Source organism: Cheilinus undulatus, linkage group 11, assembly GCF_018320785.1.
Source record: "Cheilinus undulatus linkage group 11, ASM1832078v1, whole genome shotgun sequence".
Lineage (NCBI taxonomy): Eukaryota > Metazoa > Chordata > Actinopteri > Labriformes > Labridae > Cheilinus > Cheilinus undulatus.
In genome coordinates this window covers 25,696,096-25,714,102 of record NC_054875.1, presented here as the reverse complement: position 1 = coordinate 25,714,102, position 18,007 = coordinate 25,696,096, and the positions used below count along the sequence as shown (strand labels likewise).

Genomic DNA, 18,007 nt, shown 5'->3' with positions numbered 1-18,007 from the left:
TTTAAATTTTCATGCCAGACATTTATCACAGGCTGCACAGCTGATATTTAAAACAAAAATATATGAGATTTTTGTCATAAAATACTGTTCGCACATGCATAGGAAGAAATAAGCAAATAGATAAGATCAGGGATGGGAAACTGGTGTGCTTGGAGCCACATGCAGCCCCCCCCTCCTCACTTAGTGTGGCCTGTCATTTTAAAATAACAGAAATTTGGGCACAGAAGGTCTTGTGGTTAAGGTGCGCCCTGTGTATGCTACTTTTCCCACATGGCTCTCCTAAAACTCTCTCACCCCTGTTTCTGACTCTATCCACTGTTCTCCTCAACAAATAATGGCATAAAATAAGAAATATAGATACAGATATATATAAAAATGTACAAATTACCAATAAATTATGACCATGAAGAAACCATGACAAAATCTGACATTAAGAAGGCAAGAAAATGCTATACACAAAAAAATGCATTTTCCTACATGAACAATAGAAATGTATCTATAATATTCTTTGATTACAAGTTGTTGTTTTATGCTTTGCAAGAAATTAGTAGATCTACAAGGACAGCCCTGTCTGTGAAATTATTGCGATGCATTTCTTAGTGCATTGGAAGAACACAGAAATATAGTTAAGTAAAGGCCCACTCTTGTTACCTGTAAATACATTCAGTGTTTTTTTTTTTTTTAGGTAGCTCTAGTTCTCTTAAAAGGTAATAAAATTAAACTGTACTGTGGTTATTCTGATGGAAGATATATATTTGTTCCTTTTGTTAAATCAGAATTTATTGTCTAATTAAAAGTGTCCTAGAATTTGGAAGAATTCGGCCCTCTGGAAGGGAGATTAAAATCTGTTGCCTTGTCAGAAACCAAAGTTGCCGGACCCCCTGATAAAAAGTTCTTTTTGTCCACAGGGGGTGCCATAAGTGGCATTTCTCAAAAGCTCCTTACCGGAGCTTTAAGTGTTATAAAATTGGGATATTTTCTGCATATTTTTTATAATAATTCGTTCATGTATTTATCTACTTGAAAAATTGCAATGTACATTAATTAACATTGTGATGAATTAGTTGTAAGTTGTGCGAACTAGAAGTGGAAAGGGAGTCCAATTTTCTTTTGCACTGTACCAAATATGATGACCTAAGAAAAGTAATGCTTCATGAAATGATTGGTCAAAACCCTGAAATTCTGCAGTCGCCAGATGAGCAAAAACTGGAATGGCTGTTTAAATTTGATGTGTTCAAACATGCAAATTTTGTCCTAAAAGCATGGAAAAGAAGACAAGATACTTTATTTAACTAATTAGTTCATTTTTAGTTTGTCTCCATTCTCCTTTTCTGTTCTATGATGATGAAAGAACTACTACGCACTCTGATCCTGGTTTTGTAAACTTTTGGTGTCGTGTGAGCCCATGTGGGCTGGGTTATGATTGTATGTATAACACAATAATCGAATAAAAACTTTAAACTTTTTATGTATCTGAGGTGAAATTTCATGGACACTTGAACACAGCACATCCTTAATAAAGGAGGTTTATGTGAAACCATTAGTGCCACCTTTCTGTTTTCAGAGCAAACAGAAAACAAGGAGCACACTGACCTGTGAGACATTAAGAGTGTCGCAGCACTAACACTAATTCCCAGACAAATCTAATGAACCTATTGGAGAGGAAACAACCCTCACATCTGGTGAACCTACTTTTACTCATAATAAATGATGCAGGTGACACATTAAAATACTGAATAGTGAGGCTGTGGCTGGCTATAAATCTGTAATCAGGTATGAATGACAAGGGCTGTGTGGTGCTGTCTTCATGCAACAGAAAATCTGACTAATAAAGCCAGATTAGGATTAATGTATTCAGCTCAACAGAGTTCCTATGGTGATTGGGTTTCACTTTTGTCCCATTAGTTACAGCTGCAGAAAGTTAATAAACAAAGCAGTAGTTACCAGATTGTTGAGAGTCAGTCGTCCGTGGGTTCATCCAGGGGAAAATGACTCCTGAGTGGCAGATGGTGGGCACACTGCAGCTCCTGCTCTTCATGTCCAGCTTGTCCTTGGCACGGTGGTGACCCAGAGGCTCCAGTGGGCTCTGAAACTGTTCACCTGGGCTCAACCTGGAACTGAGAGGAGCAGAGGAGGTCATGTTTTGCTGATTAAGTTCTGCTTCTTGGCCTCCACCTCCTCCTATTTCTCTCTCATTGTATCCACGCCTCAGTTCTGGCACTTGTCCAGAGCTCATAGTTAAACTGTTGCCATGCAGTGGGAGGGCGCACTGTTGGGGGTCCATGAACTCATCAAACTGTCTCAAATCAAACCAGAAATCCCTCGGCAGCACTAACAACCAGGACTTCTGTCTGTCTAATATCCGATCAAAATTAGCCTGCATGAAGAAAGGCATGCAGGGAAGAGAACTTGGAGTAACCATGTGGAGCATTTCAATAATATTTACCAGAAGGGTGCCGTAGTCACGTGGGTTCCTCCTCCAATGGCAGGGCTCTGGAGTTGCAAAGTAATCCGCCGGCAACTTGGGACGCCTGAAGACGCTTCTGCGATATTTCTTCAGCCAACATTTCTATGATCTGCAGCCTGCGAGTCTTTACCTAGGGATAAAAAAGCACATAGAACGGAATATGAATAAGCGCCAACACGTGTGTAATGAGAGGGAGAGACTCAGGGAGAGTGTTTACGGAGGGGGAGGAAAAATGGAGGAGAGGGAGGAGATTGCAATGTGTGGTGAGAAAACGTATCATTACTAACGGAGTGTTTATTTCTTGTAATAGTGTGAATCTTCTGACAGGAAGCGTTTATTAGACGAAGTTGCACATCCGGTGGTCGGTTTGGTTTTGATCGGAATTAAAGCGGGGAGCTGCAGCAGGGCTACGTCTATCATCTGGATTAATACACCAGAAAACATCGGATTATCTGCAAAAAACTCAATGATATTTTGCAGAAATTGTAAATGTAAAACGGTAATAAAAAATAGACGGTGCACAGACGTGTTTTTCCAAATTTCTAATAATGATTAAAATATTTTTACCGTCGTATTTCTATGCTTTAAGCTGCTCTTTTTGTGGTAATGCTGTTTTTTTACATGATAAATAAAATCTGATCATTGTTGATAATTAAATTATCACTTTTTTAAATGCGCAGTGAAATCGGCGGGCTTTTTTTTTTTTAAATAACAGCATATGCTTTAACTGCCGGAGTGGAAATGCAGCTTTGCCTTAATAGGATTCACTGGGAGTGGTCAAACAAAGGCTTGACAGTCATTGCCACACAAAGACAAAGGAGGCAATCATTAGAGAGTTTTTTTCTCTATAGGAGGATGCAACGTATTTGCATTAATAAGGCATCAGTGAAGTTCAGAGTACAGTATCAAGTGTCCCTGCCTGTCACAGAGACATTTGATGGTAAACATCCCGCCTGCTGCACAAAGAAGACACGATATGAGCGCCAATCTACAAAACAGAGCCACATAGGTGCAAAGAACGCACTCAGGTGAAGAAATGTATTTTACAACTACATCTAAAGGCAGCATAATAAATATTCCTGGGGTTATTATTTTGGGTTACATCAAGTGTGGCCTAACTTAGTTATAAGAAAATCTCATAAAGCATGGTTGTTTAATTTCTACAATGCGCAAACGTGCGTAAAATGGATCAAGAGCTAAAATAACGACGCTCTCTCCACGTTGAAACAGTGCATCCACAATGAGAGAAGGATTCGTTATTAGCATGTATACCCAGTGATGGTATCAATCTTAAAGCAGGCTTTAGATAGAAGTTCCTTCTGGTGTTTCACTACAACAAAGCTGTCGAGAAGACCCTCTTTACACGTCTCTCTGCAGTGATGGATTATGCACTCAGGCTGAAGAAGAGGAGCCTTCCCCCTTTCCCGTTTCACCCCTGCTGCCACCATCACAGAGGCTTCACCTGAAACCCACTCAGGAGACTCGTCCTTGGATTTGGTTTTCAGGAAATCAAATTTAGATACTTGTTTTTTTTTGTTTTTTTTTTTTTACATGTGTCAGTCTGAGCAAAGACGCAATGCAACTAGTATTCCTCCCCATGCAGTATTAATAATTTCAGCAACATTAACATGCCTGGTAAATGGCAGCACTAGTCTATAATAATAATTACGATATTTTTTAAGACATGGTAAACTGATTTTATTTTTTCACTCACGTATTATTATTATTATTATTATTATTATTATTATTAAAGGTGGTGAATTAGGCAGCATACATCAGCCGTGACTGAAATGGCCAAAGTAATTAAATTGCTTTTGTTTTCCTTGCCTCACACCCTTGAACACACTCTGTGAATGTGAGATAGAATCTATGATATACTAGCTCAGCAAGCCCATAATTTAGCTCCTCCGCGCCTCCACCACAATTCTCCGTGAACTCTGTTTGAACCGCCTCGGTGGCAATAAATCATTTTTCTCTCTCACACAAAAGCGCGCCGGTCGCTCTGGGTGTCAACCCTTTTACAATTCCTCCTTACCTTCTGCGCTCTCTCGCCTGCTGACACAAACAAGCGAGGAAACCGTCGATAAACTTTTATTTTTCATACCAATAACGCGCAGAGAGAAGGGAGAGGAGCTGCACCATGCAGCTAGAGGGAGAATCTGGAGCATGTAACACAATCCCTAGCTTTCTTTTGTTTTCTTTTTTAATAACTGAAATATTCCTTAATCTTAGAAATAAACATAATTGGTTTCCAGAGCTGAGTGCACGGATCAGTGGCTGTATTTGCAGGGGACAGAGCTGTGCAGATAAGAGCAGACTGAGCGAGAGAGCCGGGGAGAAGACGTTAATGGGCAGAGGATGCTGTCGGTTAAAACGGTGCATACAAATGGCGCTGTCTCTGCAGAGCACGCGGAAGATTTATGGGTCCGCTGCCCTATATTGCTGTAAACAATGCAGAGTGAAATGAAAGGACTAGAGTTTGCACACTGTACTTCATAAGTGAAGCAAAGACACACACTGTCAGTTCCCCCAAACAAGTCCTGACTTTTGTCAGAGCACGTGCATTAACATATTGTATTAATTTGGGTGTAGCTGACGGCACAGGAAGAGTGTAGCCCAGAGCCTGGCCTGGGTGGAGGGCATGGAGAGAAATCCTGCAGCTCTGACGCAATTTATAATAAAAAGTTTCGCGTCTGAAATGAACTTTGTTTCCTTGCGCATGGAAAATACAATTCATATAGTGTTAAAAAAAAACTCTGCAGCATAAAATCAATCTACTTTATATCCAAATTCGTACTCTAATTATCACCCCTTAGTTATTTTTTATTACATTGCATAAAACTGTTTTGTTTTTTTTTTGGTTTTTTGGTTTTTTGGTTTTTTGTTTTTTTTTTGCATTATTTTGTTTTTAGATCAACTGTAAAGCACTCTGGTCATTTTCTTTTGTCAGTATGCGCAGTAGATTTTTGAGAGGCTTACAAAAATGGTGGGAGGTTGTCTATCCTAATACTTTGTTGTCAGAGACTGACGTTTTAAGGCTATTTTTTTGTGCGCACAATTGTTTTAAAGAGAAAATAAGGTGTTAAATCCAGCGTCATAAGGGCAAACTGCAGGGTTGAAGTGAAGTTTTCATCCTGTCTTGTAAATTTTGGATATTAAGAAACCATTGTATTTTTTTTACAATCATTACGCACTGTATCAAAATAAAGTTGGTCTTGAATTAAGATCCTGTTTTCTGCCTTTTGCTTGATAACTCTGTTGCACCCACAGAAGCATCTGAAGCACCAAAATAAAACTCCATGTGACTCCAGCAGCTGTCCTCGCTGCATAACTACACCACAAATGCAACATGTGGCCACACAAACCCAGCAGAAAATCATTTACTTAGGGGAAAAACGCAATAAAAAGGCACACGTTCCACTTAACCTGTGCGTAATTGTGAATCTATAGTCTCTGGATCCCATATTCAGATCACTTGTGCTAATGAAAAGTGAATCACATAATCATAACTCAATCCAGCGCATGCCTGGGCCCCATGTGACACCTTGAACTGACAGAGAATGACTGTCATCTCTGAGGTCCTCAACGATGCAGCAAATAGGCTAATGAAAAATATCTCAGCGAGGCGTTATGGTGACATAAAGTTTACGCACGCCATCATGTCCTGCGTCACGAGTGGGGATCCAAGCTGCTCTGAAATGTTTGCCAGCTCTGACAGTAAATCTCTTCAACATGTTTGATGGAGTTTTAAAATCTAGCTTTATGTAAATTCATTAAACTCTGTCTCCATCACACACACGCAGGCACACAAAGAGAAGACATGGTGCATCTGCTCCCTGGAAAGATTTACGGATTTATGACACACCCACTGCTGGTCAATGCGCGAGAGCCTGTGAGTCCCTGGAAAATAGCAGCGTGACCCCTGTTTCAACTCTCAGCCTCTATGCATCTGCTGTGGCTGCCGTTTAAACGCACTGCACCCTGACAATACAGCAGCAGGAGCTCCCAGGACGAGCTGAGGAAGACTCTCACCTGAGACTAGTGAACGAAAAAAAAAATTTCCCCACAGGTAATAATAAACCACACAGGCCTCAGTCAACAGCTGATCACTTTGATTTTGCATTTGCACGTGAAGAAGCATTTCGATGTTTTTTGCGTAAAGTTTTTATATCCTCAAAGGGAGAGTCCTGGCCCGAGGTGCTCATAAATCACAGGCTGCAGCCTGCAGCGGTGCACTGTGCGCTGAAATCATGTGCGTGATTCAACAGTCTGCAGTAAAAAGTAAAACAGTTAGAGGCTGAGATAGAGAGGAGGAATTTAAACAGTGAACTTCAAACACTGGCAACATACTGAGTCCCTGCGAGGTGCTGAGGGCCAAGATTACTGCACACTCTTTAAGGTATTTACTACTGCAACATGGAGAAAAGAGACTCAATACTAGACATGGTTCGACAATGACAACGAGTTTGTTTCAAATCTCAAGAAGAACTTTAATTAACAGAAAAATTAGCAACAGGTAACCTCTATCTGCTGTTTCTTTCATTTATGTACATCCACTAACATTTATAAAACTTTAAAGTGACTACATTTAATGAGTGAGCTGCTTGCCTTAAGTAAAACGTAAACGCGTAGTTTACGTTTTACGCAAGGCAATCAGATCAAGTACAGCCATCATTTGAAATATAAAGATAAATATCTTAGCAAATATATCTAAGTTATTTTAAGTACATTATCCCAAAGTTAAAAAAAAGAGATTTAAGAGAATAGATTTATGACAGACAAAGCCTTGTTGAAAGTGTCCTAAATCCATGATCCAAAGCCTCGTGTGTTCTTCATGATTAAATCCTAAAGTCAAGACAGAAAATCTCCACATGTTATCCATCATCTTCTTTACACAAATCCCCACTAACAAGAGCTCTAACAAAAAGAGACACGGCGTTACTGTTGAGAGTGTAATGTGAGCTCCACCAGGGAGAGGCTACATGTTCGTTTGATGGACACTTGGATCAGCTGTTTGGATGAGTGTCTGTCAGCTGCTTATCTTTGGAGACATGCAGCTGACGAATTTAGTCCTGGACACACAAGAAAGAACCAAACTCAATGCATCCAAATCAGAAGAGCGCGAGGAATCAAGTATTACCAAAATAAACAGGAAACAATTAGACACGGGACTCAGACACAAAATGTAAATGAATAATAACGAACATTCAATCTTTAACAATCCCAGGAATTATTTTGAATCATAATTTACAAAACTATCAGAAATTCCTAACATGTAACGAAAATTTGCTCTTGATTTCAAAATAAAAGTTTCTGAAGAAGTTTGAAGGTCCCTGTCCATAAACTAATCACAGCGACCAAAGTGTCCCAGTACTGTCACAAACGCCTGGCTATAATTGGCAGCTTACTTTTGAGCTGAAGTACTGACCTGAGGCCAGTCATTCTCTCGAGTCACACACAAGTCATGTGACCACATGAGCTTTTTTTTACTGCCTCCTGTTTTTGGACACTTTTGGGAATGTAATTAACCTCTAGAAGTGTGACATTTTTAAGCCTGATGCTAATTTTAGCACTTTCAAATTTGGATCAATTACACGCGCCTTTTTTGAATGTGACACAAAATGCGCACACAAATAAATCATAAAAAAAACAATTACGCATCAGCAGATTCATGCCTGCATTATTCTAAGATTTTTACGCGTGAGTTAACGCAACTTTCGCACAAAAAAGTTTCCAGCTCAATTTCAAAGATGGAGGACGCATGTTTGGATCGTTCAGGTCTGCTGGATCGACAGAATTCAGGTCTGTCCGAGGGTTCAGCGCTGGTCTGGTCAGTTTGGTAAACAAAGAGAGAGCAGCACATTCAGTGCTTGCCCCGCTGCAGGCCTCTCTACGGGCACAACGAGGAAAAATCCACAAAAGAAAGCAGAGGCCAAGGGGGGATCAGCGCGCGCGCACACACAGAAGGTACACGTACAAGAGAGAGAGCCAGGTCACAGGGTGGGAGAGGTCGGCTATCCAGACTGAAATGAGCCTAATGGGACAGAAAATGTGTCCTCGAGCTGAACTCGGCCTTCTCCCACTTCGCCCCCAAACTTACAATAAAGTACCTTTTCAGCCTCGCGACATGGAGGCGACAGGACCGAGAAAGGGAGCGGAGGGATGATGCGGCTGTGGCGCGCACATTAATTTCTCTAATCTGTCCAGCAACATAAAGGCTCGTGGATTCATTTTTCAGCGCCGTCTCAACACCATTCTAGTGGCTTCTCAAAGCCTCGACCAAAAGGCAGATTGTGAACGCTCTCATGGATAAAGTGACTTATTTTAAGAGTCATTCTAAACTCTTACATCCAGGTATAATGTTACATGATGTACGGTCTGGTACATAATATTTGGAAGCATCAGCGATGGCTGCAGTCAAGGCTGTTTTCTCTTTTTTTTCCTCCAACATAACACAAAGCTGTGTAGTGAAAGATTGATGATGGAGAATACCTCTTCCTTTTGTGCTCTCGAGCTCCCCCACTACGCGAGGCATTTTATATAAGGCCTATTCATGTCACTATTTCAATAATCTATCAAATTCTTGCGCGTCTTTGGGTTTTAGTCATGCAATCCTTTGCGCAAAATACAAAAAAGGAGAAAACACCAAACAGACGTTTGAGTTAAGATACATTCCATGTGATATTTTGTCAGGTTGTTGGGTCAATCCAGCAGATCTACAGTCTTAAACTGTCCTTGTGTTGGTCCTCCTGTAATTGATGACGTTGCATTCAGCATTTTAATATTTATTTTTTAAATGTGCTTTTTTTTGTATGGACACTCTGGCCCAATAAGGAGACAGCAAGTAGATGCAATGGGAAAAATAACAGAGTAAACAACACAACAACATCAGCATCATTGCAGAGCTTGAAAGCAAAATTCAGTCCATCCCCAACATGACGCACAACAGTCACTCTATCTGCAATCCACCACTTTATTTCATTTTTTATTTGATGTCTTTTGTTTTTTACATTTGAAAACTTCAGTCGCATGGTGCAGCGGAGTCTAAAAAAAAGCAGGGCAGCTACTTACAAAATGATTCAGAATATTTTCACAACAATCTAGAAGGTCTAACACATTGCAAATGTCCTCTAAATGAATGGCATGCAGCTTTGTGTTGAGGTCAGGACGCAGGACGCACAGAGGCAGTGCAGTGTTGCGTTCAGGGCCTCACTGGCTCCACGTCTTTAGCGCTAATTGAATGCCCTTCAGACTGATGAGGTTGCAGAGCGAAAACTAGGTCTTTTTCGAGATATTAGAAATAAGTTCAGTCCATTATGAGCCAGGCGTTAACACACATACAGACCCACGCACGCGCACACAGCCTGTACACACTGACGCCAGAATGAGCTGCAGGACTTACAAAGATTGAAAACACAGTGGATTTTGTTCCCCCGTCATGAAATGCTTCAATATTCACACATACATGTGTACAATTTTAATTCCCTCAGAATTACCAAAAATAAAAGCAGACCTCATCTTGCCTAAAATGAATGTTGGACCAAACGTTTTTAAAACTAGTAGACACTCACTGTTTTATTGATCAATATGATTAGCACAAGTACACTACACTCCGTTTATTGCATTTCACAATAATCTGCTTTTTAACGGTCTAAAACACAACATCAACACCACAAAACTTAACTGGAAATCAAAAGCCTGTTTTTTTTAAATACACGAGGTAATTTCACACATTATCCAAAACAAACAAGTTAAAGATCAATGGTGTGTTCCAGCTTTTTTATATACCAAAAATAACTATTATTATATGGATTTCCTTCCAGTGTTGTTTGAAATAAATAGATTGTGCATTTCACCTTATTGGGCAGCAGGGCAAAAGAATGGCCCACAATAACATTTTGATAAAATGTATATTTTTTTTCTACTTTTTTTGTTCCTTCATTCAAAACATTTTTAATAAAAAACATTTTAATTGAGCTTCAAATAAATTAAACCCTGTGTCACGTAAAAATAATTCATCGGTGTTCGCAGTAATCCATGCTATATAACATGCAATTTATATAACTTTGGACTTAAAGGAAACCGCACAAGATAGCTACCAAAACAAAATATAGAATTGTTCTATAAATAACCAGTTCTTTTTCTGGCTCGTGGGTTTATAACCTGGTAATGTCCTCTCCATGCTGCGCTCCGCTCAGTTCGTCGGGGGCCCCTGTGTTAGTGGCCGAGGCAGCGGCTACAGCGCCGGCTGCAGAGCCTGTGTTGGAGCCGGAGGAGGAGGAGGAGGATCTCACTTTGGTGTTCGGCAGCCTGTGATCCTTTTTCCATTTCATCCTGCGGTTTTGAAACCAGATTTTTATCTGTCGCTCGGAGAGAACCAGGGTGTGGGCGATCTCGATGCGCCTCCGTCGAGTTAAATATCGGTTATAGTGGAATTCCTTCTCCAATTCTAAGACCTGCTGCCGGGTGTAAGCTGTCCTAGACCGCTTGGGCTCCGTCCCATTGTACCCCGAGTTCACTGGAAAGAGGAGAAGTGGAGAGACAGAGAAGGGAGGAAAGGAGGGGTAAACAAGAATGGCCTCAACTGAGATATGGCTGCAAAGATTTATTGGATATGAATGTTTGGCTGTTTGAGGGATTTAAATGGGGAGTTAAGAACTTCTCCGCGTAATGAGAGGACACTCATATCCAACTATGAGCTAAATTATTAATGCAAGATTACAAAGCTCAATTTTTTTCTCTTATTCATTTCTCCCCCTCTCTCTCCATCGCGCAATACATAACAGCAGAAGCCACATGGCGATACGGCTGCCCTGAGTATACCTCGGCTATAAAATTTATGGTGGGTGTAATTACCAATGCCGAGTCGTAAATCCGCCTCAATTGTGCCATTTCAAAGGCTTCCCTGCTATCGGAGCAGGGGCTGGCAACGAGATGGGAGTCAGAGGGACTGATAAAGGGAGGGAAAAGAAGGGAGAGAGGAGCATGAGGAGTGCAGGGAACATAAACACACAAGTTGCCTACCAGTGCTGACGTGAATTTTCTTCATCCACGGGTACACCACGGGCTGCTTGGAGGAGGCTGTGCTGTTAGGATGCTCCGGGGTGGCTTGGTTGCAGGCGGAGGTGGCGGCCGGTGGGGTGGCGGGGGACATGGACAACTGTGGGGTTTCACATGAAGCAGGCTGCCCTTTCCCTGTCAGCAGGTGCGCAGATTGGGGTATTCCATGTCCCCGTGGCGTGTCAGGTTCAGGGATGCTTGCACAGTTATACTGGCGCTCTTGGTAGCTCGCCCGCGGAGGATATAACTCCTGGTGGTGATGCTGGTAGCCAGTGTCCCTCGCGCGGCTGTAATATTCTGGACTGTGCTCGGGGATGTAGTTATTTTGCGAATATTCCTCACATGGAGGAAATTTCGGATCAATGTAGTTAGACTCCATCAAATACGAGCTCATGATCATTAATTTCTGGAGTGGAAAATAATTTTTCTAGCTTTGTCGTTTTTCTGCTCCATAAAGCCCTCCTACTTGCGAGCAGCCCTGTAAAGTTACTTTTACCACGTGACCCAGTGGCCCAATCGCAGAGTAAGAGGTAGTTCCCGGATAAGGAACCAGAGGTATTTAGCATACCTACAGTCGCCATTGTGGGCACAAATCTCTCCCCCTCTCTCTTTGTCCCTACCTCTCTCTACCACTCTCTCTCTCTCTCCCTCTCTGCTTGTCTTACCAACGCAATTGATCTTAGGGACAAAACTAGTAGCTAGTTGCTGACCAAGGAAAAAATAAAACAGGCAAAATCCACTGGTCTCAATTATTCAAAGGGACAATAGGTGATTCGCCAAGGATAAGGCACAACAATAGCAAAGCAATCATTTAGTTAGCCTGCTCCCTTATAGAAAGGTTATCAGCTAATTAATGAAGTCTTTAGCAACAGCACTTGAGCTGTGAAACACATTACGCTCCATTAATACACTTAAGACTGCTGCAGTTTGGATGATATTTCTAAAAGCATTTCAGCACTGATATTTAAAAGGTTTATGGTGAAGCTAAATGTCAGATGGGGGGTCTGGAGGAGGGGCTGCTGTTTGAAAACAGGCCTGAACATCTGATAATGATGAGAGAGTCAGGACAACTCATCAAAGCCCTCACTTCATGAGGAGATATTTGTCTACTTTGATATCATATCCCTTTGAAATCCACAGCCTACAACTTTTCAGTGAAAATCACAGACACAGAAGTAAGGAGTATTTGATTATTTCAAAAGCTGGACTGGATCACGGACGCTAATTTTACATGACAGTGACACAAATGTGGTTTTAAAACGTCAGGTTTATCCAAATGCATCAGGGATGGGCAACTTTGGTACTGAAGAGGGATGCACTGATTTTATTGTCAGTGGGGCCAGATATTCTCAACTGAACAGCTGGTCAGTAGAGATAGTTAATTTAATAAGATAAACACAGAATTAAATAAATTCCAAACTGCTTTTTCAATGCAGTGCACATGATCATTATTTGTTATTTTAATATATTTTGCTTTTTCACTTGTGCATTTAGTGATGCATATAAACAATTGCAGCCAATTAGACCTAGTATTTTTCAGAAAATCAACACTTACCAATAATCAAAGATTATAAGAGAAATGTTTCCATTTTTATTGTAGATTTTGTAATGTTTTCTTTAAATTTGCAATTTATGGGGCACAGATGGCCTAGTGGTTTAAGGTGTGCCCCCATGTATGTAAGCAGCCTGTCCAGGTCCAGCCTGTGGCTGCTTTCCTGCATGTCTCTCTCTCATCTCTGTTTCTCACTCCATCAACTATCCTCCTCTATGAATAAAGGAATGCCCAAAATATGTATCTTTAAATCTGCAATGTTTTAGTAGCGAAATTGACTTGGGGGCCATGTTGAGTGAAGTGGATGGCTATATGTGGCCCCCAGGCCACCAGTTGCCCACCCCTGGTCTACATTAACTTGATTATTATTATAATTAGCTAGAAACAGCAGCTACACTTCTCAGACCACATAGGTGTCCCGGGACCAGACTAACCCAATAAGACCACAGTGAAAGTAAAGCACAGCTCTGCAGTCCCACCAAGCATCATGATGATGTCACAGACCAGTCAGCAGCAGGACCCAACCATTAAGATGATACATCCAGAGGATGGGACCAGTGTCATTATGGAGTCAAAGATCACAGTATCAGAACATTATGATCATCATATGAGTCACATAGGTGTTATGGTACATTTGGTTACTGCAACAACAGAGGAATAGAAGAAAAAAATGATCTGTGCTCTTATCAAATAAAGGGATTTTGTTCTTTTAGTTTCAAAAACATAAAAATTATATATTTTTTCTTCTAATGAGGCTCTTTCAGATAACAGACTGCTGCTTCTGCTCCTGACTCTGTTTTTCCAACACTGAGTGTCCTTATCTCCTGCTTTGTCTTGCTAGACAAGTTACGCCTTTTGTTGTGGTCTAAATAAGAAGCTTGATCATTATCACATGTTACCACATCACCAGTGAATACAAGCTCCAGTCAAAGTACAAGAAAAGACATGCCATGGATGTAGAAAATACACATCATGTGCAGAAAAATCACTTTTTACACACTTTGTTTCAACCTGTGATAGCATGTTTACCTATGTGAATAAAAATCAGTTTCAAATCTGGCTTAGCCTAGCTGCCTGTTGGAAACAGCCACCAAATGTTACACGTTTTCCATTGCAAAAGCACCATCTCTCCTGCACATCACTGGAGGTCTGCTATTCCTCTGTAAACTGATCCTGCCTGGCTGTATAAACTTGTCATGTGCTGTTGTATGCTTCCATTCCAAATCTCACACTCTGCTGTGGTCAGAGAAAAAGAAAGCAGCCTTCACACAACATCCTGATTCAGTTTCTTCCACTGTTATATTCTTAAATATATCATATACATATAGGATAGAGGACATGATTTATTGCTAGGATAGTGTTTGGGGCAAAATGCCAAAATATCAGGTTGAAAAATGTCCAAAGATTACAATAACAGGAATAAAGTAACGACTAAAAGTCCTCCCACTCGCAGACAAACCCAAGTCCATCTCTGGGAAACAGCTGAAAACAAAAACTTGACTCATGCATCCATAACCAGAGAAATAATTACATAATATGGCTAAAAGTGACGCGCAATGGCATTTCTGGCCTTCCTGTTTGTACAGAATGCGCGCGACATTTCTATTAGCCCTCGCGAGGATGTTAGAGGCGTTTTATAGAGCAATAAAAGCCGTAAATCAGTCACTTTTAAACGACCCCTGGTTCCTAACGTGTTTTACAGGCTCTGACACAGTAGTAGCCTCCACACTGCACACATGGCTCCACTCTCTGTGGCCTAAACCTGCCTGCACAATCCACGGCTGTCTGCGCTGTGAATACACTTTGTGACAGCGTTATTGGGATGCTCGAGCCTGGATGGATGTGTTTGTATGCAGAAGCGAGAGGAAAGCCAGAGATAGAGGAGCAGAAACAAGCAGGAGAATCCACGGGCTGACTGGCGTGGTATTTCAGTTGCCCATGTATTCCTGTAGAGACGTATTTGCGACTGTTTGGACTTCACACAAATTCGGTTCTACAGGGTACATATAGACAACTAATGAGTTTAAGGTTAGCAGCTGGAAAGGAGGATCTCTCAGGCAAAGCTTTCTGCAGGTTATGTCTGGATTAGATTGGCATGCGTTTAAAGGATAAAGAGGAAGAAATTACGCACAAAGCTGTGCCAAGAAAAGAGGAGAAAACAATCACAGATAATACTAAAACATGGTTTCTAATTAAAAATAGAGTACACCAATATGCCTGCACACAAAAACGCTGTGCGTAAAGGATAAGAGGCTCCCCTTTCTCCACATATTCACCCTGCGCCTTTGAGGTAGCTCCTATATGAATATTCAGGCACAAACACGGCGCGTACAAAGGGACGGCGTGACAGCACAGATGAAAAATAAGTTTCTATTGTTCCCAACCATTTCTTGTGCTCGCCATTACCATACTGACCGCTCGGTAACCCTGCTTCCTGCCACTCCGAGAGCTAATGAGAAAAGCCTCGGATGAAAAATGCAATATCAGACATGTGACCTGTTCGGGGGGTTATTAAAAACAGCAAACATGCTCGGATTGTGAATCAATGGAATTGATTACAGTGGAAATGCACAGGGGGATACAGACACTGTCAAAAAACATCTCTATCTACATATTTCTCCGAGTGCATTGTGGGTATCAATCCATAGACTTTTTTTTCTTTGCATTTACGCACACGCTGTGAACTGAAGTGGAAACTGCACCAAAAATCCCCACTCATGTTCATTTGGCTTTGTTAAGTGCTCATCTAGATACACGCTGTTTGTTGTGCAAGCTGCACACACACCACTCTCGCCTCTCTCCTCGTGCGCTCTGGCGGACGCATTTTAATATTAGTTAGACAGCCTGACCCGCGTTTCACCCCTCGCGTTTGACTGCTTCCAATAGTTCACTGCCAAGGATTATTGATGGAGAGACAGCAATGAATTCCTTCTCCCCACAAATGGCTTTCAGATCGTGCACCTAGTTCAATAACTAGTTATAATGTAGAAGTACAAAAAATGAGGCCCTCAGGCGGACTAATTTGATGTTTCATTTGTTCATTTGAGGAATTGTTAAGCTTCCTCCCCTTTTTCTCTCCCTTCTTTGCAAAATAACAGGAGTACAAGCGTGTTCACACATGTACACATGTAAACAGAATAAATCTGTGCAGAAGTATGCACAGCACTCGCTTGTTGTGTCTGTATTTTTAATTTGGTGGCACAGCAGCTGCAGCTGACCTGGATGCAGCATGAGGAGCAATATTCCCGCTCCCTGATGAAAATGGTTACGATGCGCGTTTAATCAAACCCTTAACCTAATAGCCTCCGCACGTGCACCCTCCCCAGGTGCAATAACGTTAAACTAGAGCGTCCAGTTAAAATAAAAAGTTTTAATGAAGTGCAGACAGACTGGAGACCAGTTGGGCATGAGAAGCCTCAAAGAGCAGCAAGCAAAGGGGAGCAGAGGTGCTTTTAGATTCTAGATATCCCACAGAAACCATTGTTTGCTCTGCAGCTCATTACAGAAATGCTGCGGTTCATTACTGCAGGGGTGAGTCCAGCTCACCTGCGCAACAAGAGCACAACTCTTCTAGATATTAACTAGATCCAAGTAGACTGCAGCAGGACTGTAATTACAGTTAAACTTTTGTTTGCGCACTTAATGTGTCAGATAATAAAAGGTCTGTTTGGATGGAACAGTAATTGTCCTTACACAAACACCAGACTGACTAAATAAAGCAGTCAAAGCAGGCATCAGTAGCTGTGATGTCAGGGCAGCCAGCTGTTTTCCTGCAGCTAAATAACGAGCTGTATGAGGTGTCACAGCTCCTCACTGGAGCCAGGTGCAGAGGTGAGGGCCGATAGGTAACACTTACTGAGAAATCCGTGGAGCCACTCTTTTTGACCCGAAGAACAGTCTGGAAAAGAGAAGGGAGCAGAAAATTAGATCAGGATCACTAAGTAAAAAAATAAAACAGAAGGTTGTGATCCAAAGTGGAAAATATAAATGCTTGTTAAATGTGCCAACATCCTTCCAAACACTGACATAACTAGAATCACTGATCAATCATTTATTCACAGGTCATTTTCTAAATTAACCGAGCTTTGATTTTCTAAACATCTAACATCACGCGCGTAAAAGTTTTAATAGACGGATGCAGCAAGTGTGCGTAAAATTTCATTTATGCTCCATTTAAATTTCCAACCATGGAAAAGGAAATAATGCTTAAAAATAAAAATGAATGCAGTAAAATCATGGGCAGTAATTTATGTCAAACTCTCAGAATATTTATTTATTTATTTATAGAATTATCTGCAGGGAATTTACCAACGCTGAAATGCAGTAATGAATAGTTTTGAAATGTTTCGATATTAATTCATGTTAATGATCCCTCAGTGCGTCCCTCTCCTCTCATCTCCTCTGTTTCAGCCTAACTGAAGGGAGTCTGTCCTAGAAAGAGCTCTGACATGTGTGGGCTCCAGCAGAACTGGACCGAGGACAGAAAATCGAGGACGGGTCATTTTCAGACAGTAAAAACCAAATTTACAGGCGTTTTGGTATTTCCTTGGGCAAATGTTCTATGAATAGGAATCCCCGGACTTCATCGCGGCTGAATTATGGCGCACAGTCAATATAAGAATCACGACTTTGTCCACACATTGTAAATAAATTCTCTCCGTGCTCATAACGGTGTAATGAGTTTATGGTTCTGATTTGGGCTCAGACAAAGAGGGAAGCCTGTGCTCACCCGGAAATGACCCGTGTGTGTGAATGATGGTAGTGTCAGCTCCACAGGTCAGAGAAAGGAACACAAGAGCGCAGAGAAAACGGATGTTTACCTTGTGTCACTTTTACTTTGCTCCTGTTACTCTGATTTCAGATTGATTGGCTTTTCTGTCGGGTAGCATCATTTTTTTATTTAAACTTACTCCTAAAAAAAATTAACA

General features: G+C 41.2%; 1 protein-coding gene across 2 annotated transcripts; it reads right to left on the bottom strand.

The window, feature by feature from the left end:
* Positions 1-2,499: 2,499 nt before the first annotated feature.
* hoxc4a (homeobox C4a) lies at positions 2,500-16,925 on the bottom strand. 2 transcript variants are annotated; one of them, XM_041800149.1, is made up of 3 exons: positions 11,492-16,925; positions 10,631-10,985; positions 2,500-2,597 (listed from the first exon to the last, which is right to left on the bottom strand). In XM_041800149.1, the coding sequence occupies exons 1-3, from the start codon at positions 11,925-11,927 to the stop codon at positions 2,594-2,596; spliced, it is 795 nt and encodes a 264-aa protein (XP_041656083.1). In that variant the 5' UTR covers positions 11,928-16,925; the 3' UTR covers positions 2,500-2,593. The 2 variants fall into 2 exon arrangements, with proteins under 2 accessions (XP_041656083.1, XP_041656082.1); XM_041800148.1 differs by lacking the exon at positions 2,500-2,597 and having other exon boundaries at positions 8,982-10,985.
* Positions 16,926-18,007: the final 1,082 nt, after the last annotated feature.

What these genes read in the sequence shown, in the direction of transcription:
- hoxc4a (XM_041800148.1), bottom strand. Translation starts at nt 11,927, where the DNA reads ATGATCATGAGCTCGTATTTGATGGAGTCTAACTACATTGATCCGAAA. An exon ending in GAAAATTCACGTCAGCACTG is followed by an intron (nt 10,986 to 11,491) that starts GTAGGCAACTTG and finishes TCCTCTTTCCAG; the next exon opens with TGAACTCGGGGTACAATGGG.